Consider the following 24,556-nt stretch of genomic DNA (forward strand, 5'->3'; position numbering starts at 1 on the left):
GATATAACTACGAACATACAAAAAAACTACATATTGCTGATTGTTTATATTTAACCAATCCATATGGTTTGTATTTATTGACACAAATAAAGACTAGAACATATTGCAATGTTTTAATTGAATAGAATCAACGCTCTCGGTATAAACAATCCAGTGTTATGTCAACATACATAGTGTGAAAGTCAGTAACCCCTCGTAAGAGGGAAAATGCCCACTTAAATGATGACGATGATGATAACTGGACATGTTTAGGTTATTCAATTGGATGAGAATGTGATATTCACACATTGTGACACATAATTAAGTCTTATACAGTAGACCTCAATACATATCTTGTAAAGAGGCCCCTCTGCCTTCCAACAACATTTATTTGCTTTATTGAACCATATCGATAGTCTCTTTAATGTCTTCATTGAATTGTATAATGTTAAAATATTACAATAATAACAACTTCCAATGTTTGGACACTACCTTGAGACCTTGCCCTACAGAATAAGAAATGGTAGGACAGCTTGTTAAAAGACAGTCCGTAGTAATGTTTGTGTGCACCTTAGCCGCGCAGGGCAAGCTGGTTACATGTATGTTTTCACTATGCACAATGATGGGAGTTCCCGGTGGATGTTTCACAAAGACTAAGATCGACTTTAAGTGGGACTTAACTATGGCACCGTTTGCTCTCACCATTATGATATTTAGATAGAATTATCAACAAATGTAAATTCTGTAGATGTGGGACCATGATTTGCCAGAAAATGGTGAGAGATATTAACAGTAGCATGAACGGCCTGCCATAGTTAAGTCCAACTTAAAGTCGATCTCAGTCTTTGTGAAACACCCCCTTGGTTTTGTGCAGAGTGAATACATGATCAGCTGGCCCTATGCAGCTAGGGTGCGCACAAATATTATAGTGGAAAATTCTCTATGCTTCTACAAGACATGTAGCCCTCTACCGATCATTCATGTACTACATTCTGCACCTAACCTGTAATATGAATACACATTTTCAACAGATCCCAGCCCATGTAACACGTGGCTTAATATTATAAAAGTTGAACACTTGGGCCCGAACTCAGAGGAGATTTAACTTCACCCACGGTTTAAAAATTAGCGCAAATGAGCGTACCTTGCCTTGTGTGCGTCTAATATTGGACATCTGACTGTCACGCTTATTTTGCACTTATTTTGCGCTAATTTTAGACCACGGGTTATGTAAATGAAGATTTAAACCTCCTTTGTGAATTCGGGCCTTAGTGAGTGTACTGAATTAGTATTATATTATATTATGCACAGTTTTATAAGAAAAGCATAGAAGAGAGAAATACAGCATTTAATTAATCTACCCAACCACAGCAAGTTTTCATCACTGATTATGTTGCAATATCTTAGGAATAAATACAACCAAATGAAATACATGAAAATACAACTAAGGTAGAAAAATAATCCACAATCGATACATAATCTATGGAGCAATTGCAAACACCAACCTCAAATATGCATAAGCGGCCGTAAACCCTGAGAACAAAATTGCTACATTAAAGAATAAGCCTCTTTTCAACTATGTTCAGCTAATACGTCTTTAAAATAACCTGGAGGTGTTTCACAAAGACTAAGATCGACTTTAAGTTGGACTTAAATATGGCAGGCCATTCATGCCAATGTTTGCTCTCACCATTGGTCTCTCAATTATGATCTTTAGATAATATTTTTTTCTTCAATAATGCATCATCAAAAAATATAAATTCTGTAGATTTGTGACCATGATTTGTACCTCCCTTGTGATACCAATGCCAGTAAATGGTGAGAGATCTGAGTGGCATGAACGGCCTGCCATAGTTAAGTCCAACTTAAAGTCGATCTTAGTCTTTGTGAAACTCCCCCTGGTTTTGTACAAAGAAAATACATGATCAGCTGGCCATATGCACAAGCCGTCAACCCTGGGGAAAAAAATTGCTACATTAAAGAATAAGCCTCTTTTCAAACTATGATTCAGCTAATAAGTCTTTCAAAAAACCTGGGCCAGTATAGTATACTGTAAATATTCAAGGCACATACATACAAATAATTCAAGGGCGATTACGTACAAAATTGAGCCTCTTCGTTCTATATCTGCATTAAAAAAAAACTATGAATACAGACTTAATTCTATCGAAAACTGAATACTCGGGATCAAAGCCTTTGGATATCTGAATATTAAAGTGTCTTTGGTAAGTTATAAAGAGTCCACCAACACCTGTAGGGCCATCTATCTCCTATCAATGCTTTATCCTGTTATTGTATCTTCTTCAAGATAATCTGCCTCCTTCAACTCTGAAGATTATTGCAGATGCCATATATACTTTGCCATTATGGTTTCTACTAGTATGTATTGTATAGTGTTTTAAAACGTTGGTTAAAAGCAGAACTTTATAAATACCATGTCTCATTTCTTGCACTATGTGTCATATCTAATGTAAAACCACAAACTTTTGCAACGTGAAACTGTGCATGGCAAGAATGCAGTGTTTTGTTGATTCTAATTCAATTCATCCTCCACATGAAGGTCAATAAATGGGACCAAGCTGCAAAATCCACACAACATATCTCATGCAGGCCAGGGATTTTATAACTGAAACAGGACAAATGCTTCACATATTTTCTGAGAAATGTGCAATATGTGGTTCACATCTATATGTAGCAGATTTTCCTAATCTGACTTTTAAACATTTAGAACTTTGTACAAAATACAAAAGTGCATACATACATATAAGTGGATGGTACATGTAATAAATAGAAAAAGGTAGTCATTAGGAAAACATCTCATTTGAGCTCTGCTCACCAGTTCACCACTTTTCCTGGTGCTACCATAATCTGATAGGAGCACTGATCACTGATAAAGGGATTACCAGTAGGGTCCATGGGGAGAGAGACAGCGGTCAATCATAGCCTAGTTACTGATAAAGGGATTACCAGCTGGTATCTGATATCCAATCCAGATTCATAGTCTTCTCATCGCAGACCCTACACCTATATTGATAATAGGCCTGGATTCAGTGTGTCTAAAGTCTCACTTGTTATTGTTTTTTTAGCAAGTACTAGCTATTTAAGTTTCTTTTACGTATAGAAGAGGACATTGATGTGCTTTGCAATGGAAAAATGCAGAAGGAAAATATAAATGGAGGATAAAATAGGAAAAGACGGGTGATAATAAGGAAAGATGGAAATGGAGGGAAAGAAGGAAGAGAAAATAAAGAATAGCATAAGGAAAGATAGAAAAGGAAGATAAAAAGTTTTTTAAAAAATACATAAGGAAAGATGGAAACAGAAGATAAAGAAGGTTAGAAAAAGAGAAATACATGAGAAAAGATAGAGAGAATAAAACGAGAGGAAAATAGAGGAATACATATAAGGAAAGATGAAAATTAGAAAGATGAAAAAGATAAAATTAGGATCAAACGACACGGCAAATTTTTAAGAACACTAAAAGTAAATACACTGAAAAACGGCCGCTCAGAGTGCCGGGCGCATTCACGATACTGCATGTGACAAGCTGTTCCAAATTGGGTGGTGGAGTATACGCCTTTAACAGAGGCTATATTTGTCGACCTTACCCGACTTTCAAATGGAGAATCTCACTTTTCGGTGAACGGGGAGCGAAATACCCCACTTGCGTGTCTGGTATTACAGACCGCTTTCTTTCCCGATATCTTCGCGTACACCAAGCTTCGTGAGAATGAGCAATCTCAGAATCTGGATGAATGTTGTCCTTGTAGTGTGAGGTTCATGAGTAATTATTGTTATAAACTACGACATATAGTATGGATGATAATGTTTGTCAAGTTTATTGCGGACTATGTCATCATCATAAAAGTATTAGATCAAGTAAAAAGGCTTCAATTAAAATAGTTAAACATGAACAGAAATCATTTCGATGTTAAGATATTTTTGACGCACTTCTCGTCATGATATTGAATTTATAACATACAACGAAACAAGGACATCATAATCATAAAGACGTTCGTTGTGCAGATATGTACATACAGTAACAAAAAGAATAATGCGCTATAATCATGAGCAAAAAACCAAGAGGTTTCGGAGAAAGGTAAAAAATCATCCGAGCAGTTATTAGGCAATTCTTCAACAATCTTTAGTATAAAAAAGTTAAAAGGTTTAACTGTCGTGATAAAAATGAGCTTGTCATAGAGATTTATTATGCAAGTGAGCATCGAAATGTTTCTTTAACGAACTGCTATAAAATTTTGAAACCAAATACTCTTGTGCTGAAATTTCATATCCTCAGTATCGAGAAGCATAATGTTCCATTATGGTTGCATCAACTATTGTAAAATAGATTAAGTCACTCGATGTCTTGTAATGCCCTAATCACTCAACTAATTATTATCTTTCTAAAGGATTGTAGATTTGAGAGTTTCTGTTTCTTTCGTGTTACATGCAATGGACATTCAATCATCACGGCTTGATGTGTTGTGGGGAAATAAATATTGTATCCTATACGTATACAGATCATATTAAATCGAATAAAAGTTTGATGAAATTCAATTCTTATCTTGCCAGAATCATCATTTTTTTAAATACCGTCTTTATAACGAATTCCAAGAAATGTGCCGTCTGCCTAAACAACCACCCCCCCCCCCTATTTCAAATTTGACGTCTGAGCCCCGGCCACTCCCTATTTTCAAATCCTTGATCTGCCGTTTGGGGGGGGGGGCAAGAAATAGGCAATAAGAAAGTTGAGTAGACCTTCAGATTACGCACGGAATAAATGTAACGTAAACAATATTTACAACATTCTATTCTTGCTTTAATACCTCAAAAATATTTAACGGTCAAACCAACAAAATTTATGTTTTCCCGGCCTTTCCTTATAGGCCTAGGCCTACTCCATTTTTCTAAACGCGTTCGAGTTTATTTCGTCTATGCGAATAAATTTGGTGGCGGAGTAACGCCTTTAACAGAGGCTAAATTTGTCGACCTTACCCGACTTTCAAATGGAGAATCTCACTTTTCGGTGAACGGGGAGCGAAATACCCCACTTGCGTGTCTGGTATTACAGACCGCTTTCTTTCCCGATATCTTCGCGTACACCAAGCTTCGTGAGAATGAGCAATCTCAGAATCCGGATGAATGTTATCCTTGTACTAGTGTGATGTTCATGAGTTATTAATTGTGAAAATGGGAGAAAGATAGATACAAAAAATAAAGAATAACTTAAACAAAGTTATAACAAAATGATGAAAGGAGGTTTAAAACAAAAGATAAAATAAGGAAAGATGGAAACGGAAGAAAATAGAAGGTTTAAAACAAAGTATAACTTATGGAAAGATAGAAATGATAGAAAAACAAAAAAAATGATAATGCGGAAAAATAATATAAAGGAAGAAATAAATAAAGGATAACATACGGAAAGATGGATGATAATAAGTAATTATTTTTAAAGAAAAATGGAAATGGAAGATAGAAGGTATGTAAAAAAAAAAATAACAAAAGGAAAGATGGAAAAGGAAGATAAAAGAAGGTTTAAACAAAATATATATTAGGAAAGTCAAAAAATATGTGTTGAAAGGAGGAGAAAAATAAGGAATAACATTAGCCGGAAGATAGAACAAAGTTGATAATAACTAAAAACATAAGGAAAGACAGAGAAAATAAAGAACAGCATAAGGAAATACAGAAATGGAAGAAAAGAAAAGAAGAAAATACAGAACATAGTAAAGCTAAATGAAAAAAAACGGAAGATGAATGAAGTAGAAAACAATTAAGAAGATACAAGAAGGAGCCACTAAAGAATAATGTAGGGAAAGATGGAAACGGCAGATAAAAGAATTTGGAGGTGGAATAACGCCTTTAACAAAGGCTGTATTTGTTGACATTACCAGAGTTTCAAATGGAGAATTTCAATTTCGGTGAGCACAGAGCCCAAATACCCCACTTGCTTGTCTGGTATTACAGACCACTTTTTTCCCAGATATCTTTGTGTATATAAACCAAGCTTTAATTGGGGTGGTCTTGGAGAATCCGAATTAGCAAGCTGGAGAATCTGGATGAATGTTATCCTTGTACTAGTGTGATGTTCATGAGTTATTAATTGTGAAAATGGGAGAAAGATAGATACAAAAAATAAAGAATAACATAAACAAAGTTATTACAAAATGATGAAAGGAGGTTTAAAACATAAAATAAAATAAGGAAAGATGGAAACGGAAGAAAATAGAAGGTTTAAAACAAAGAATTACTTATGGAAAGATAGAAATGATAGAAAAACAAAAAAAATGATAATGCGGAAAAATAATATAAAGGAAGGAAGAAATAAAGGATAACATACGGAAAGATGGGTGATAATAAGTAATTATTTTTAAAGAAAAATGGAAATGGAAGATAGAAGGTATGTAAAAAAAAAAATAACAAAAGGAAAGATGGAAAAGGAAGATAAAAGAAGGTTTGAACAAAATATATATTAGGAAAGTCAAAAATATGTGTTGAAAGGAGGAGAAAAATAAGGAATAACATTAGCCGGAAGATAGAACAAAGTTGATAATAGCTAAAAACATAAGGAAAGACAGAGAAAATAAAAAACAGCATAAGGAAATACAGAAATGGAAGAAAAGAAAAGAAGAAAATACAGAACATAGTAAAGCTAAATGAAAAAAAAACGGAAGATGAATGAAGTAGAAAACAATTAAGAAGATACAAGAAGGAGCCACTAAAGAATAATGTAGGGAAAGATGGAAACGGCAGATAAAAGAATTTGGAGGTGGAATAACGCCTTTAACAAAGGCTGTATTTGTTGACATTACCAGAGTTTCAAATGGAGAATTTCAATTTCGGTGAGCACAGAGCCCAAATACCCCACTTGCTTGTCTGGTATTACAGACCACTTTTTTCCCAGATATCTTTGTGTATATAAACCAAGCTTTAATTGGGGTGGTCTTGGAGAATCCGAATTAGCAAGCTGGAGAATCTGGATGAATGCTATCCTTGTAGTGTGAGGGTCATGAGTTATTATTTGTAAAAAAATATGTCTATAGTATAGATGTTGATAATTGTCAAATTTACTGCGGAATATTTATCAAACAAATATTAGATTCAAAATAGTTGAACACTGGAACTGATATTATTTCGAGGTTCAGATATATATCAAGCCTAATATTTATGCGCTATAAATCATGAACAGGCAACCCAGAGCAGTCTAGCGTATATTATATCCTATACTATTTGTATAATGCATTATTATTTATATCACATTTACTTATGTCCATGCATTCCAAACTAGACAATTATGATGAAAGGAACATAAAGGAAAAGCAAGGGAGATGAAACTGACAACTCCCAGGTATAAGAATGGACATAATCCGAACCTATATCAGACTGTGAATAAGACTAGAGTTTCATAGAGAGAGTTCCAAGCAGTACTTATCAAGGTTGGGCTGGCGATGTCCTGGCAAAGTTTGTTTACACTGCAGATTAGGGACTTTTCTCTCTCTAGCTCTGTGGTGAGCTTCTTCCCAAACTGCACCCCACTTTCGGGTCCAAAGTGGGGTGAAGTTTAAATGGACTGTTTTCGTCATGAATGCTGTAGTAAAGCCTCTTTTCTCAGGTAGCTTCACAAAATTAGAGGCACGAAAAGGTGCGTCTGGAACGCAAATTTTGAAAAATAATGATGTTATGGGATCGTGAGTGAACCATAGTTTCATGACGCGGGACTAGGTAATATCTCTATTACTTCGATCAGACTCAATATCACCCCAAAATGTCATTTTTAGATGCGACAAATTCCAACTTTTCATTCAGCATCGTGCCTTTTTGTGTTCCGAACGCGTCTTTTTGTGTGTTCCATACCTGTCGTTTTGTGTTACAAACGCGTCTTTTTTGTTTTCCAAATGCAATTTTTTGTGTTCCGAATGTGTCTTTTGGTGTTCTGAACGCATCTTCTTGTGTTCTGAACGCGTCTTGTTCCGAACGCCTCTTTTTTGTGTTTCCTAACGCCTCTTTTTTATGCCACTGCATTTCGCTTTAGCTACCCTGGTATTGTATCAACAGTTAAATAAGTTTAAGATGATAAATAAAAGGATAAGCACAAATAGTCAGAAAGTTGAGAGTATATAGCTGAATAACTATATAACTATTGTATCAGCGGTGAAATAAGTTTAACATGATAAATAAAAGGATTTGCACAAATATTCAAAAAGTTGAGAGTATATAGCTGCATAACGGGACACCCTGTATAATGAAAATAAATAGACGAATGCACGGTATATACCCATGACAAGGTGAAAGAAAGACTTAAGTTTGAACAAGCACAAACTAATAGCATAGCACATTGCCAAAAAACACCCGCAACCTAATAAAAACAAAGCAAAAATGGAACCAAATTATACCGTAACTAGCAGAATAAACATTCTTCAAAGATATGTGAATGGTACCTGTCATATATACATGTTCAAACCACAAATACACATGCAAGTTTCATTCACTTAATTATTCTTTGCTTTTTGTAAATTACACTTTCTAAAAATTGAGACAGCACCCTACTGCTAATAGAGTACCGAAGCTGTGACATCATAAAAATCTATATTTGGACTATCTCAATTTGAACTTCATTTTCGGAAAGAGCATTAAAAATAATGTCCAAATGTCGAAAACCAATTGAATATGTTAAGCATTGGCTGAGATATGACCATCTGAATAAATAGATTTCCTATAGGAACTAAGTGTTATTTTGCTATGGTTCGACACTGGGTCATGTCTTCAAGACAGGGAGGGTAAAGGTCGGTCCCCAGATGTAAATAATCATATCCGATCGATACAAGTCTGTAAAAAGGCAAATTACAAACATGCATACACAGGTAACAAAACTATACCTAACCATAACCCTAATTACACTAGAACCAACTTGCACCTGTATTGCCCTTACCTTGCATCTATAATGAAAATATAAACCTCAGAGCAATTATCACGGGAGCATATGCCTGACCACATGTCAGACAGTATTAAAATATAATTCACATTGTCTCTGCACTATTTCCCTTGCCCTTGCTGAATTAGATGACCCCGAGCTTGAGTTAGATGACCCCAAGCTTCTTGCCGACGTCGTAGAATGTCTGGGCGCACTGATCGATCTCTGCCTCAGTGTGAGCTGCGGAGATTTGAACACGGATACGGGCTAGACCTAGAGAGAGAGAGAGAGAGAGAGAGAGAGGAAAAGACATTAGTGAGTGGTGAGAGCGAGAGAGCGAGAGAGAGAGAGAGAGAATGAGAGAGAGACAGAGAGAGAGAGAGACATACACACACAGACAGACAGAGTTATATGGAGTAAGGGCAAAGGGTGGGGGGGGGAAGTAATTTGAACAGAGAGAGAGAGATATAGAAGGGGAGACAGAGAAAGAGAGAGAGAGGGAGAGAGAGAGAGAAAAGAAAATGGGTATAGAGTGAAATAGAGAAGGGGTGCGAGCGAGAGAAAGGGGTGTGATAATACGGTCCCCAGGTCCCTCCCACTCCTTAACCAGTATGACCAGTGGGTTTCTTTACTCACCGACTAAGATACCCCCCCCCCCCGAGACAAAGAGACAGAAAGAGAGACAAAAAAGAATCTTATAGAGTAGGCTGGTGGGTGCACCATGTGACAGAGAGGGAGGATTGAGGAGTCCTGAAAAGGACTCTCGGTAATCTTTCTTGAGGGTGTGTAGTCCTGAAAAGGACTGTTGGTGTAGTCTTGAAAAAGACTGTTGGTTATCTTTCTTAGCTTATAGTTCTAAGGAGAACTATAGCGCTTGGAGAGGATGGGTGGCTGGAGTGGCTCGACGTTTCAAACAGGTTGACTATCCATCGTCAGGAGTGGAGAATAGCTGGCGTGCGTGAGTTTAAGTCACCGGGGTGCGGACGTGAGCGAAATATACATGACCGTGTGGGCTTGAGCAATCCGGGAGTGGACATGGGTGGTCTGCTTGTCCATCTGGGCTGGAGTCTCCGGGTTGCGGACTTGGGGGAGTTTCGACCCGTCAATACACATTCTACAGGCAGACAAGGGCATAGCTACAGTAGTTCTGAACAAAGGGGACTACAACAATAAGATCGGTGCGCTCCTCGAGACTCCGACTTACAAACAACTAAAGAAAGATCCTACACTCGCAACGGAAAGGAAACTCAACCAGCGTCTCTCTCCACAGAACGGAAGTCATATCCCTTAGAACACAACATGAATCTTACCTTTAGGGACTACAGGAAAGCTAAAGCCGATGACGTAGATACCTCTCTGCAGCATCTCCTCTGCGAATCTTCCAGCTAGACTTGCATCACCAAGCATTATGGGGCAGATGGGATGCGTCGACCCCTTTTAAAGAAAACAAAATAATGTATAAACCAGGGGGATGTTTCACAAAGATCCTAAGTTGAACTTAAAGGTACTATGTCCCTTTTGCAGTCAACCTCAAATTCTGTAGAAATTTGCAGGAATTATGAATATGTCATGTATGTCCTATCTGTGAAATTTAAACGTTAGCAGTGTCCTAATATTCAAATTATGCAAGGAAACTTGTTACTTGCTAGACTTCACTGTCAGACACTTTTGAGTGACTGACTGTTTTTTTTTCTTCATTGATAATAATATACATAAAATGAGCTGTAAAGGGTGCATGAGCATTTGTCTACATCAATATAACCCACTTCTTGTGATGGCCAAAATTAAACTGATTGAATCTTTGCGCAGCATAAAACATATGACCATTCAGTACAATGGTCTGAAAGTCAAGACTATTACTTATTGGCTCTATAGCTCCTAAGTCGATTTGACAACTAATAGTCATTATTTTCCCACTTGAAGACATTTTCAAGCCCCACCTTTTTTAGGGAAGTTCTAAATTATTATCATCTTTCAACTGCCTTTAGAATTTAACCTTTGATTTTTTTGGCCTGCAAATAGGACATAGTACCTTTAACTCTAAGTTGGACTTAAATATTATGGAGAGCCATTTGCAGCCTTAAAATGAAATATATTCAAAAGCAAAAATTCAAGTATTTTAGACTTTTCATAAATTCAACATCAAGAACATGAAATCTCCTTGATAATAGACAATATGAATGATTTGAATCAACATTTGTTGCCTTTTAAAATAACTTTTACAAAATATTTTCAATGATGCTATTTTGGCTTTCCATAAATGTTAAGTCCAACTTAGTATAGGATCTTTTGTGAAACACACCCCACGGTCAGTATGTTATTAAATTTTTTCTTCTTTTTTACGTGCCATGTCCTGAGACGTTGGTGACCATATGGACCATAGTGAGCACTAATTTTTATTTTCGCCCTTTGAAAATTTGCACCCCCCCAAAAAAAAAAAATGTTTCCAGTTGTACAAATCTGAGATGCATGGCCCTACGCATTATCAGTGTCTGTGATATGGTATAATAGTGGAGCCCTAAAAAAATTGCGCTACAAAATAATCATGAAGTGATTCAAGAAAGTAAAATCTTTGAGTGACTGGTTTTACCATACTGATTTTCCCCAATAGACTGCAGTGTTATAAAAAGCGTTTGGAAAACGGTTTTTGAATTTTCGAATTCCAATCATGAATATCTTTATAATCAGACAGGCTTAATTGGCTTGTAAAAGTCATGGGATGCTTGATTGACCTAAAGTTTTATAATTATGATTGCAGCATGATCTAAATCCAGGATTCTGTTAAGAATCTGAGACAAAGCCCTCAACAAATGATTTCATAATTACCCAAACTTTAAATCCTGCGTCCTTCATATGTTTCCTGAATCTCTGCGTGTTGCTGTCCACCTTGGACACAAGTGAATTGTCTCTCATAATCATATCAAACACCTGCAATAGAAACAGAAATAATATAATAATAATATTCAGCTTTTATATACCGCTTAAAGGGATCGTTTAACAATGTTAAATCTGAGATACACGGCCCTACGTGTTATCAGTGTCTGTCATATGGTGTAATATTGAAGCCCTACAAAAGTTGCGCTTCAACATGATCAAGAAGTGCCTCAAAAAAGTAAAAATCTTTGGTGATCGGTTTTACCATACTCTTTTTCCCAATATACTGTAGTGTTATGAAAACAATTTTGGCAAATGTTTTTCAAAATTTGTAATTTCAATCATAAATATCTTGATAATCAGACAGGCGTTCGGCTTCCTTACTGACCTAAAGCTTTATAATTATCATTGCAGCATGAGCTAAATCCAGAATTTTGTTTCAGAATCTAAGACAAAGCTACCGGATCCCTTTAAGACATCTCGGATGTCTCTAAGCGCTTTACAGATATACTATTACCCCGGTCATTGGATTCAGTGCTTGCCCGCACACACTGTGTGCACAATCTCCATTCCCTGGGGAACATTCCAGCCAGGCGTTACTTGACGCTCAAAACTGTTTGACTAACAATGACGGTCGCATCCTACCGGGTACCCATTTTACACCTGGGTGGAGAGTAGCAAGTGTAGGTTAATATCTTGCCAAAGGATATTAGTGCCGTGTCGGGATTTGAACCCTCGACCTTCGCATCTCCAGTCAAGCGCCTTAAACCACTCGACCATGACACCCCCACATACACAATTCAAATAACAAAACAAAAACAGAATATAAAAATATAATATCAGAGTCAAGCTATGGACTCAAGCTTTCATGCTTATGATAGTTGGCTTCTGCATTTATCTTGATTCATCGATTTAGCTCCATACTTTCAAGTTTTCAATTATAAATATATCCATTGTAGATATGGGAAAAGACAAATTGGGTATTAAACGAACTGGGCGTTTCACAAAGCCTTTTTTCAATGACAAATGACAAAAACCAGTGACAAATCTGCTGATAACCAATCGGAAGCAAGGATTTCAGTAGCTTACAACAAAACCTGTCATTTGTCACTGATGACAAGTTTTGTGAAAACGCTCCCCTGGTAGTCGACCAAATGACAACTCACCTGGGTAAGTACATGCAAGATCTAATTATCATTACTAGTAAGATGACCTGTGCGGTGACATACCTTGGAAGCACAGGCTACGACGGGAGGAGGGAGTGAGTTTGAGAAGAGGTACGGCCTTGATTTCTGTCTCAGCATATCAATCAATGACTTTGGACCACAGGTGTAGCCCCCTACAAGAAAATACAGAAATGTTTTATAATCTATAATAATTGTTATCCTAAGACTTTAAGTGGTTGATGCCATAGACACCGTAGAGGAAAGAGACACAGGGGAACAGAGAGAGAGAGACAGAGAGAGAGAGACAGACAGAGAGAGAGAGACAGACAGAGAGACAGACAGAGAGAGAGAGAGAGAGAGAGAGACAGAGAGACAGAGTGAGAGAGAGAGGAGGGGTGGCTTGACTGCAGGTGTAGCCGCCTACAAGAAAATACAGAAATAGACGATGATTGTTTAACATGACTGCTAAGAAATCATGTGTATGCTTGTAAATAAACAACCAGGGAACCGACAGCTTTAAGTCCTCTCTGAAGGACTTGGTAATGAGGAAAATGCCTTACCAAAGGGCACAAGGGCATTGACTTGGTTTTGAACACAGGACTTCCCGGTTACAAGACCACTGCTCTGCCACTGAGCCAATAAACTTCCTTGACTCTTATCTTAATCATCATCCTAAGACAATAAAGGTACTATGTCCCATTTGCAGGCTAAAATAATGAAAAGGTTAAATTCTGACAGCATTTGAAAGACAATACTAATTTAGAACATCTGTCAAAGCAAAAGGGCTTGAAAATGTCTTTTTGTGGGAAAATAACAAGGAGAGAGTGAGAGAGAGGGGAAGATAAACAGAGTGAGTGAGAAAGAGATAGAGAAAGAGAGAGAGAGAAAGAGAGAGGGGAAGATAAACAGAGTGAGTGAGAAAGAGAGAGAGAGAGAGAGAGAAGAGGGAGAGAGGGGAGAAAAAGAGCGTGAGAAAAGGGAGGGAGAGGGGGAAGATAAAGAGAATGAAAGAGAGAGAAAGAGATAGAGGGGAAGATAAAGAGAGTGAGTGAGAAAGAGAGAGGAAGAGAAAGGGGGGGGGGGGAAGAAAAAGAGAGTGAGAAGGAGAGAGAGAGAGAGGGGGGGAAGATAACGAGAATGAGAGAGAGAGAGAGAGAATTAGTCCCAAACTAGCCTAAAGTTTAAAATGATGAAAAAAAACCTAACCAGCTGCCCCTCCGAGTGCCTTTCCTAGGGTGGAGTTAATGATATCACTGGAGCCGTCGATACCCAGGTGTTCTTCTGTGCCCCGCCCTGTCGCACCCAGAAATCCTGTAGCATGGCACTCATCGATGAAGACTAGTGCATCGTACTTCTTGGACAAAGCTACTATCTCCCTGAAAATAGTAAATGAGAGAGAGAGAATAAAAATATATATATATGCACATACATTCTGTTTATGTTTTTATATTCATGTACTACATGGCAAATAATATGAAATTTAGAGCTTCGTACTTCCTGGATAAAGCTACTATCTCCCTGAAAATAGTAAAGAGAGAGAGAGAATAAAATATATATATGCACATACATTCTGTTTATATTCTTCATGCAGTACATGGCAAATAATATGAAAATTAGAGCGTTCAACCGATTTTTCATCAACGCTGATTCTCGCTCATTTCAAGCCCAGCCACTGCTCATCACACTGCGCAGTTTTTTTGGCCAAGGAAGTGTAGGTCAACTTCGCGGCGTGCTTTCTGAATTTGTTTGCGGTCGACTGTCGGTCAAACCGGAAGCAGGCCACGATAATGACGTTATAGAATCATGATTAAGATCTCTGTTTGTTCAAGCAATTTTTAGCGACCAAACGCATCTTTTTCAGCGTTTTACGACCGACAAAAAATCGCTTAAACGCAACCGTCTTTTCAACTAAACGTCTTTGAAAACCTTGTTTCTAGGGTGAATAAGTGTCGCTTGAACGCACCCTCAGTCCCTCACACTTACCTGAGTGGTGATATGTCACCGTCCATACTGAACACACCATCGGTGACAACGAGTCTCATTCGGCAGTCCATGGACTCACTCAGCTGGACTTCCAGATCTAAGGGAAGAAAATGAAGTCTGTTCAGTGAATGCATACATGTATCTATTCCACTTGCTTATATTCTTTCAATTAAAGGGAAAGCCCACCCCCAAAATAAGTTTGTTTCGATAGAGGCAGAATAATAAGAAAATCAGGTGAGTGAAAAATTGAGCAAATTCTGAATGAAAATAAGAAAGTTATGAATTATTGAATTTGTGATCAATCAAATACAAATTGGCAACTCTATGACTTATTATACGATTTGTGTTTGATTGATCACAACTTCAAAAATCCTAACTTCCTTATTTTTAATCGGAATTTGCTCAAACTTTCACTGACTTGTTTCTCTCATTTTTCTACTATTAAAACTAACTTAATTTCAGGGTGGACTTCCCCTTTAATCATTACTTATAAAATATTAGATGGCCTTGAGTGTGATACAAGGATATATTGCTCGAGCTATGACAATATTGGAGGAGTTGAAGATGAGTCTAATATTGTCTTAGCGAGAGCGAAGACTAAAATAGACTTTAAGTTGGATTTAACTATGGCAGGCCATTCATGCCATTGGTCTCTCAATTCTGATCTTCAGAAAAAAATTTCCTTTAATAAGAACTGTCAACAAATGTAAATTCTGTAGATTTGTGACCATCCCTTGAGAAACCAATGCCAGGAACGGTTAGAGGAACTAGTGGCCTGCCATAGTTAAGTGAAACACCCCCTGACTGTGATGTCATTTTCAAAGAAATCGTAAGTACAAGAGATATGGAAATTCAAACAGATAGATTCTTCATGATTTGATTTTGGATAAAGATAGTAATACCACCGACTGAATTGTTGGTGCATGTATTAAAGTCTTTCATTTTCATTTCATCATTTTATTCTATTTCATTGTACCGGTATTCAATCTCAAAATAAATGATTGACTTTGTAAAGCATTTCCATTCCCCTCCATTTTTTTTCTTCTTTTGTATTGGTATTCAGGTTTTCTCTGCTTTTCTTTCCTCAACAATACAGTGTATACTTTTTTAAGGGGTTCATAAGGCTAATTGCCCTTTTTGTTAACCCCACATTCCCATAAAATTTTGTTTGCTCCTTCCCTTTGTATTCGCTTTACACAGCCTACATGTAGTACCATCAATGAAAGGACATTTTGCATGAGCACATGTCAAATAAGCCCGAGATGAATTTCTTACCTTCCATATTCATATGTTTGTAGCATTGCCTTCTCGCCTTACACAACCTGATACCGTCAATGAAAAGAAATTTTATATGAGCACATGTCAAATCAACCAAAGATGAATTTCTTACCTTCCATATTCATATGTTTGTAGCGTTGCCTTTTTGCCTTACACAGCCTGATACCATCAATGATCGACGCATGGTTGAGTTCGTCGGAGAGAACAGCGTCCTCTGGTGTCAGCATGGCCTCAAATAAACCAGCGTTAGCGTCGAAGCAGCTGGCATACAAGATGGAGTCCTCACGGCCGTGAAAGAGAGCAATCTTCTCTTCCAAATCTTTATGTATGTCCTATAGAGAAGACAAATTAAAAATGAAACAAATCACTTTAAAGGTAATTCAAAGATTTGGGATATTTTGAAAATCAGATGAATTGTAATTCTTTAAAATTTTGATATATTTGGATGTCCCTGTGGATGTATAATAAGCACTAGAAAATGTAGTACCTAAAACACTTCTGCTTTAGAGCAAATTGAATAATCAAAATTTACTGGTGCTCCCGGTAAATTTCAAATATTTCAAATAGCGCCTAAAGTCATTCCATGGAAGCTGCGACCATGAAAATATCAGAATATGCAGTTCTGATATATAATTTCCAAACGGGAATAGCAAATTGGTCAATTGTAATGAAGAAAGATTGTTTTAAAGTTAAAGTAATACCAGTCTTGAGAGCGCGCTATACAACATAAAGAGTTTATTATTTACAATTTCATCACTATAGACTCGATTTCAACCGCGACAATGATCAATGAATATTGTAAAATCACATATGCTTCCAATATGTTCATTTGAACCATATCCATGACCCCATACCAAAACTTTGTATTACCTTTAAAGCCCCACTGTACTACTTATAGCTACTTGAACCTTCTACATAGCAAACAATGCCTAAGCGGTGACCGTTGGTCCCCCATGGTCCCCTTTTTCTAAAGTTTTATAACAGCATATCCGTCATAGTACATACATATATGTCCAGTCATCTACAGTATTCAAAAATAGTTGTTGAAAATGGAATTTTTTTCACTGTCTAACTTCAGCAGCATAATTACCTGTGTTCCACATATAAACCTGGCTGAGCTAAGTCCAGCACCGTACTCATCTAAGGCTTGTTTAGCAGCATCAATTACCTCAGGGTGGCTCTAAAGAGAAAATAAAAAATAAAACAAAATAGTGGCTTATAATCATGCAAGCTAGGGCCCTGTTTCATAAAACTTGTAATCAACAACAAGTTTTGATAACTGTTATAAGCTACTGACATGGCGGCATTTGATTGGCTGAGGGCAAATTTGTTACAGAAATTAAGCATTTGTTATTGATAAGAAGTTTTATGAAAGAGGGCCCAGGCCCAAATAAAAAACTAGGTCATTTCTTACTGGGTGTCTTGCGTAAAATGAAACTAATCTTGGTACAACCTTACAAATGATATATCTCGATATGATAATAAAAAATTTCTAATCTTTTGCATGTAAAAGTAACAACTACGCCTCTTTCACCAGTTACAAGATTTCTGATTTTATTTTCTTACTTGTCATGCTCATCCATAGCTACAATGCTGAGAATGTTATCATTTCTCCATGCCTACTTACAGAGAGCCATAGCTAGTTGTTTGCACAAAAGTTGAGAATATTCTTTGACATTCCAGCAACTTTGATAGACTGTTATCATTTCTCTATGCCTACTTACAGAGAGCCCTAGATAGTTGTTTGCACAAAAGTTGAGAATATTCTTTGACATTCCAGCAACTTTGATAGACTGTTATCATTTCTTCATGCCTACTTACAGAGAGCCCTAGATAGTTGTTTGCACAAAAGTTGAGAATATTCTTTGACATTCCAGCAACTTTGATGTCAGCAGCTTGCCTGGTGGTGATCACTCTCTCTGGTTTAAATGTCCCTGCCTCGTGAATGGAATCCATCACTTCTTGCATGGTATTGTCCAGTACCGCGGCAGGAGCTGTGCTCTGAGAACGGATACCAGTCTTCTGGCAGAGCGCCCTGGCAAGCATCCATCTTCCTATACGTTGAGCTACAGGGTGTCAACAAAAAAAATACAATTGTACGAAATGAAATTTGGAATCTCTTCTTTTTTTTTAACAGCCAGTACCCGTTTTTATTCATAAATTATAAATTATACAACAAATCATTAGAGTACACAAACACATTGCCTTACTTTGGCCATGGCTATGTATAGCCTAAACAAAATGATACAAAATGATAAATGTACTAAAGTGTTATGATGTTTAATAATGGTTGGGGAAGTTTAGTATTTATGACAGTTTATCATTTTGTTTTTTAACATAGCAATTTATATATAAATTCTATTTATATATTTGCTTATTTATGAATTGTCAGAAAAATACTTATTGTACTTTAAATTATCATTGTTATCGGAAGACTGTATTTACATGAATGCAGAAGAAAATCAAATCAAATCAAATAACAGTGTTCATTGATTTTTTTTTTTTATGTGTGTACCTATGCCAAGTGTGTCTCAGTTATGTTTGAATTGCGTCACCTGTTCGAAGCATGATGTCATCACTCCAAGGAGCTTCCAAGCTGACGCCAAAGCTTGGGGTCGGAGCTCCAGACCTAATCCTGTAACACAAATTAAACAGCTGATTTGGCGACATTTTCTTTTAAATGTGAAACTGTTTGATTCGTGTTTCAGGATTAGATGTATAGAGCTCGGAGCTCCCTGTGTGTCAAGTGATCCGTGTCAAGTAATTGGCATTTGTCTTAATTGCGCTCCCTGCTTAAGTAGGCCCACTCTCACCGTTCGAAGTCGCTCGAGCGGATCAGCTGATGAGAGCGCTATCTCATGCAGATAATCACTGTACAGCGCTCAATGCGTAAAGTTCTACATAGTACGTGCTAAGTTCAAGCACTGCGACTATGACTACCACGAAGCAATGTTCCTTACATTTAGCGCTTGCGCAGTTACGTTTAAGCGGTCTCCGCCTCATTTGAATCACCCGCCCGCGCCCCGCCCATAATCCAACGTTCTTGTTCGTTATGATTGGCTGTTTACGGCCCGCCATTTCCTTAACGTTACAAATATGAGTGCGACGAGATAGCGTACTCTTTTTTGTTTTTTTTCGATACCAAAATTGTGATATTTCAGTCAAACCCTCTATTTTTAATGATTTTTTCACTTAAGTATTTCAGTTAAGTATTTCACTTAAGTATAAGTCTTACTTAACTAAGAAAAATCCTCAAAAAAGTCATATTTTAGGTACAAACTTGATTTTTTTTCCTGAAATGTCCGGTCACGTGTCTATTGCATGTGTATGGAACGCCATGTGTGCGTCACCTATGTGTAAAGTGCGTCACCTGTTTAAAGCCTGAAATTTCAGTGTTTTGGGGAGCCATTTTTGCATGATTGACAGCTAGGGCGTCAGAGCCGAAGTTTGCTTCCTTTGTTAGGTAATAATTCCGAACCATACAGCTAAGTGTCGTATGACATCGACAAAGATCGTTCGCCGTGTTTATGTCTGTACTTTGAACTGGTTGTGGTCAGCGTTCGTAATATTTCCATGGTTACGCGTTTGCGCGGCCTGGCCTGGGGGAAACTGCCTGGCCTGGGGGAAATTGCCTGGCCTGGGGGAAACGGCAATGTGATTTCGGCGTTTGTAAAAACACACCAGGAACTAAGTAAGCTCCGAAGGGTGCTCAACCGAGATTTGGTGGTCTCCATTCCTACATTAATTTCTTTGTCAAATAATAAGCACTTTGTCAAATAATTAAAGCACTCTGTCAAATAATTAAAGCACTCTGTCAAATAATTAAAGCACTCTGTCAAATAATTAAATGCAAATACAAGTCCGAAATGGAAAGTTGTAATATGACAATAAAATAACATATCAGTAATAGTTTCATAAATGAGAGGCAGGTTAGTATACTTGCTAACAAAACTGACAAATTTGATAAAAATGGTTAAATCTTGAGAGGATTTTGATCGTTTGATATTATTTAGAAAAATCTAATCGAGTTTCCCAATTTATTTTCAGTAACGATGTTGCATTTTTTTTTAATTTTTTTTTTTTTTTTTTTGGGGGGGGGGGGAGGGGGAGGAGGTTTTTTTTTGTGGGGGGTAATTTTTTTTTTAGTTGGGGGGGGGGGGGGGGGCTTTTTTTTTTGGTAATTTTTTTAATATTTTATTTTTTTGTATGTGTAGTATCATATTATTATCAATTTGTTATGCTTTCAGTCATCGCTTATTATATTCATAATGTATATATATATATATATATATATATCTCTTTCCATCTCACTCTTTCGTCCCCCTTCTCTCTCTCTTCCTCTTTTTGTCTCTCTTTGTCATCACTTGAACTCTCCCTTTACCTCTCCCTTTCTTTGTCTTTTTTAACAAAATTTGAATTTGATCAACGAATGTTTATGAAATGTCTATAGGGGGTCTATGTTTGAATTTTGATTTATGTCATATTTTGTGTTATTTCAATTTAAATTGCAATTGTATTGTATGTTTGTGAAATGGATCGCAATTCAGCCATTAGCTGCGATGATCTTTTTAATAAGAACCATTTCTATTCTATTTTATTCTATGTATTCAAATATGTTATTCAGAGATTTATTTTCAATAAAATGGCCTGTCGGAGGGTCCACAAATTGGAAGAAAAAAATCTTTCTTCTTTTCTATCAGTTACAAAAGAACTTAAATGTAACTTATGTAAGTGCATACATCTTTGATGCGGTCATTCTTTTCCTGTTCAGTCCAATTCCATATTAAATCAGAGTGAGATGTGATGGAAAGGGTGTATGAGATTAAGATAAATAATTAGAGAGCCTAGAGAGAAGGAGAGAGAAAGAGAGAGAGAGAGAGAGAGATAGACATAGAGCTGAGGGAGAGGGAATGGGAGTGAAGTAAAAATAAAGAGGAAAGACCAGAACTGAAGAAGAGAAAAGGAAATTTGAAAAGTAGCAAGTTCGAATAGAAAAAAGGAATGAGGGAGTGAGAGGAAGATAAAAGTACATGCAATATCAAAATACGAATGAATGGAAGAACCCGCTATGCCAATCATCATGGCAGTTAATATTGCACATAATTATATTGCTGAAATACATGACATACAACATACTAATAATTACCTAAGCCTCAATTTATCATTATTTAAAAGAAATGGAATTACTTAGGTGTTATTGGTTACAGTAAAAATAACATATAATTATAGAATGTTGTACTGTAAAACATCATCATAAGAGAAAAGAGGTGGAGAGGAGGAGGGAGGGACAGAAAGTGTGAGAGAGAAACAGAGGGGATGAAGGAGAGACGAAGGGAGGAAGAGGAAGAGGCAGAGAGAGAGAGCAAAGAGAGAGAGAGAGATACAGACAGAGAGATACAGACAGAGAGACAGGGGGTGGGAGTGAAATAGTAATAGAGAGGAAAGACAAGAACTGAAGAAGAAAAGGAAATTTGAAAAGTAGCAAGTTCAGATAGAGAAAAGGGATGAGAGAGTGAGAGGAAGGATAAAAGTACATGCAACATCAAAATAGGAATGAATTGAAGAACCTGCTGTGCCAATCATCATGACAATTAATCTCCTCCATTAGATTATGATTTTCATTTCGCCAATGCTAATTATAACACCAATGACTAGACTGCATTCCTTGAGCCGGCGAGGCACGCATTTGAACTTTCTATGAACTCAAATCATGCCGCAATGCGCATAACTTGGCTCGCTTTCCCACGGTCATTAAACTTGTCGGTATTATCCGAAACCGGAAAAACCTAGCCGAGGAATCGTTCGGAAAACCGAGGTATCGTTCGGACGCCCGAACAGAAGAGCAAAATAGACGCCCCAAGTCAAACTTAGGTCAACCTGATTTACGCATCAATTTTCTGATTGGATCAGCGCCCGGGGGCGTTACTTGGGATTTTTTTTGCTAGATTGATCACCCAATGGGGGCTCGTAAACTCATTGTACATGGATAAACGGGATATTTTCTTCGTGACTACGAGTTCGCGACTCGAGTGCTGTATGTGCGCCCACTGACCTTGCATGTGCTGCTATTGCGTACTAATTATACACACCTACTAGATCTACTTCCTTGTGTTAATGTATTATCCCCCGCCCCCCCCCCCCCCCCGACATAAACTCAATAAAAACTAGGGCCTCTCAGCTCAACTCTGCTCCATTCCCACTAGGCCCGAGCGCGAGGCTACGCTCCCTCTCGGCAGCGCCTGCGCATCGAGTTACCGACACTCTGCCGGATTTTTATTTAACATGCGACATGCGTAGCAAAGAATATGACGTAGTAGGCCTAGTCTAAACTTCTACCATACAAAAAAAGTGACTTCTCAACTAAATTAGATGATATAATTACTTCCAATTCCGTTAAGTCTATTCTCTGTTCCACTAGTTAATCATAGATAGTACTTTTTAGCATTAAAATCAATTAGAAACCGATAAAAACAACAAAATTACTTACGGAACATTTTGACCAATCAATGCTGCAATAATGGACAAGCCTCCGATACGGTGTCTGGTCAGGTACTAGGTCGCCCCCCACTCGGTCGCCTCCTATACACAGTCGCCTCCTATACGCAGTCGCCTCCTAACGTAGTCGCCCCCAAATTGTGTGGTCGAGTCGCCTCCTATACACAGTCGCCTCCTATACACAGTCGCCCCCTATACACAGTCGCCCCCTAGCGGTCAGAATCAGGTTATTTATGCTATTTATATGTTTGTAAATAAAAGAGAAAGTTTCATTCTTTCTGTTATATTGTTGTCCACCTTCTTCAAAATAACTCTTTTGTGCTGAAGTATAATGTAATAAACCTTTCATTTTATTTTGATGCAACAGAGATTTACATTCAAAAGTTTTATTTTTTAGTATTGTATACAGTAATATTCTTCTCATTTCGACATTATCAGCCGCTTGTTCTCTGTTTCGTTCCCTAAACTAAATATAAGGTATAATTATGTGAGAGGGGGGGGGGGATAGAGAGTTGGACGTAGCCTGTATACTGTATTTATGTTTATATTTGTCTCTCCGATCACCCCCACCTCTGATCTTGTTCTTTAGTTAGTCTCTGTTGGTTTGATCATATCTTTTCGCTAGAGTATAATGTCCGACGTATAACATCAGGGATATGTTATAATAATTAATCTCAAGGAAGGGATGATGCCCGGCATACGAGCAAATGGCGGAATAGACAACATTATGAAAGATGAAGATGGACAAAGATGAAGATGGACATAGACAGAGAGAGGGAGAGAGAAGGGAAGGGCGGGTGGCGGGGAGATAGAAAATTGGACGCAGTCTGTACTGTAATTATTATTATGATATTTTTCTCACCGACTCCCATCCCCCCCCCCCCCCCCCCAGCTCAGATTTTTTCTTTAGTTTGTCTCTTTTTTGTTTGTTTATATAATGTCCGACGTATACCGTCAATATAGCATAATAAACATTTTTTGTTTAGATATCAGTTTGATGCAACAGAGATTTACATTCAAAAGTTTTACTGTTTATAATATTACAGTAATATTCTTTATGCTATTTATATGTTTGTAAATAAAAGAGAAAGTTTCATTCTTTCTCTTCTTATGTTGTCCACCTTCTTCTAGATAACTATTTTGTGCTTAAGTATAATGTAAACGTTTCATTTTATTTTAATGCAACAGAGATTTACATTAAAAAGTTTTACTTTTTATAAGTATTGTACAGTAATTTTCTTCTCATTTCGACATTATCAGCCGCTCGTTCTCTATTTCGTTCTTTTCCTTCCCTTTCCCTCTCATTTTCCCCCGGGGCATTTCCCCCCTCCCCCTTTTCTCATTTTCCCGACAGCAGGGCAATTTTACCGACAATACAGTGGCGGATCCAGGGGGGGGTTGGGGGGGTTGCAACCCCCCCCCCCTTGGGAGGCCCAAAAAAAAAAAAAAAAAAAAAAAAGGAAAAAAAAGAAAAAAAGAAAGAAAAAAAGAAAGAAAAAAGAACGCACGCTGGAGAGAAACCCTTTCAAGTGCAAATATTGTGAGAAGATATTCAACTCATCAGGTAACTTAACCAAACACATGATAACTCTGGATATAACTGTGTATTTAACTGTTACTTGATTTAAAAAGACGTTATCATGCACTGCTTTTTATGGTCTCCATTGTGTTAATAGATGCCAGGAAAACATCACTTACGGGGTTCAAATAAACACCCCAAAAAAAATCGGCTCGCCGCTTCGCGGCTCGTGGACGATGCTCCGCATCGTCATTATTTTGGTCAACCCCCCCCTTAGCAAAAAGCTAGATCCGCCCCTGCAATATCCTGACAGGTTGGGGTGTCGCACCCCCTCCCCCCCCCCCCTTTAGC

The 24,556-nt window shown here is 37.4% G+C and overlaps 1 protein-coding gene across 2 annotated transcripts; it reads right to left on the reverse strand.

Annotated features, from left to right (window-relative positions):
- Positions 1 to 7,893: 7,893 nt before the first annotated feature.
- On the reverse strand, positions 7,894 to 22,727 carry LOC583773 (2-amino-3-ketobutyrate coenzyme A ligase, mitochondrial). Of its 2 annotated transcripts, XM_030993402.1 has the most exons (11): positions 22,679 to 22,727; positions 18,072 to 18,257; positions 17,916 to 17,974; positions 17,282 to 17,371; positions 16,304 to 16,523; positions 14,914 to 15,010; positions 14,137 to 14,306; positions 12,994 to 13,103; positions 11,717 to 11,818; positions 10,201 to 10,324; positions 7,894 to 9,163 (listed from the first exon to the last, which is right to left on the reverse strand). In XM_030993402.1, the coding sequence occupies exons 1-11, from the start codon at positions 22,683 to 22,685 to the stop codon at positions 9,057 to 9,059; spliced, it is 1,272 nt and encodes a 423-aa protein (XP_030849262.1). In that variant the 5' UTR covers positions 22,686 to 22,727; the 3' UTR covers positions 7,894 to 9,056. The 2 variants fall into 2 exon arrangements, with proteins under 2 accessions (XP_030849262.1, XP_030849261.1); XM_030993401.1 differs by lacking the exon at positions 17,916 to 17,974 and having other exon boundaries at positions 18,013 to 18,257.
- Positions 22,728 to 24,556: the final 1,829 nt, after the last annotated feature.

Source organism: Strongylocentrotus purpuratus, unplaced genomic scaffold (genome assembly GCF_000002235.5).
Source record: "Strongylocentrotus purpuratus isolate Spur 01 unplaced genomic scaffold, Spur_5.0 spur5_scaffold_20, whole genome shotgun sequence".
Lineage (NCBI taxonomy): Eukaryota > Metazoa > Echinodermata > Echinoidea > Camarodonta > Strongylocentrotidae > Strongylocentrotus > Strongylocentrotus purpuratus.

Coding starts and splice junctions, on each gene's coding strand:
- LOC583773 (XM_030993402.1), bottom strand. Junction 17,975..18,071: donor GCAAGCTGCTGACATCAAAG/TTGCTGGAATGT, acceptor AGTCTATCAAAG/TTGCTGGAATGTCAAAGAAT. Junction 9,164..10,200: donor CTTTCCTGTAGTCCCTAAAG/GTAAGATTCATG, acceptor CTCTCTCTCTAG/GTCTAGCCCGTATCCGTGTT.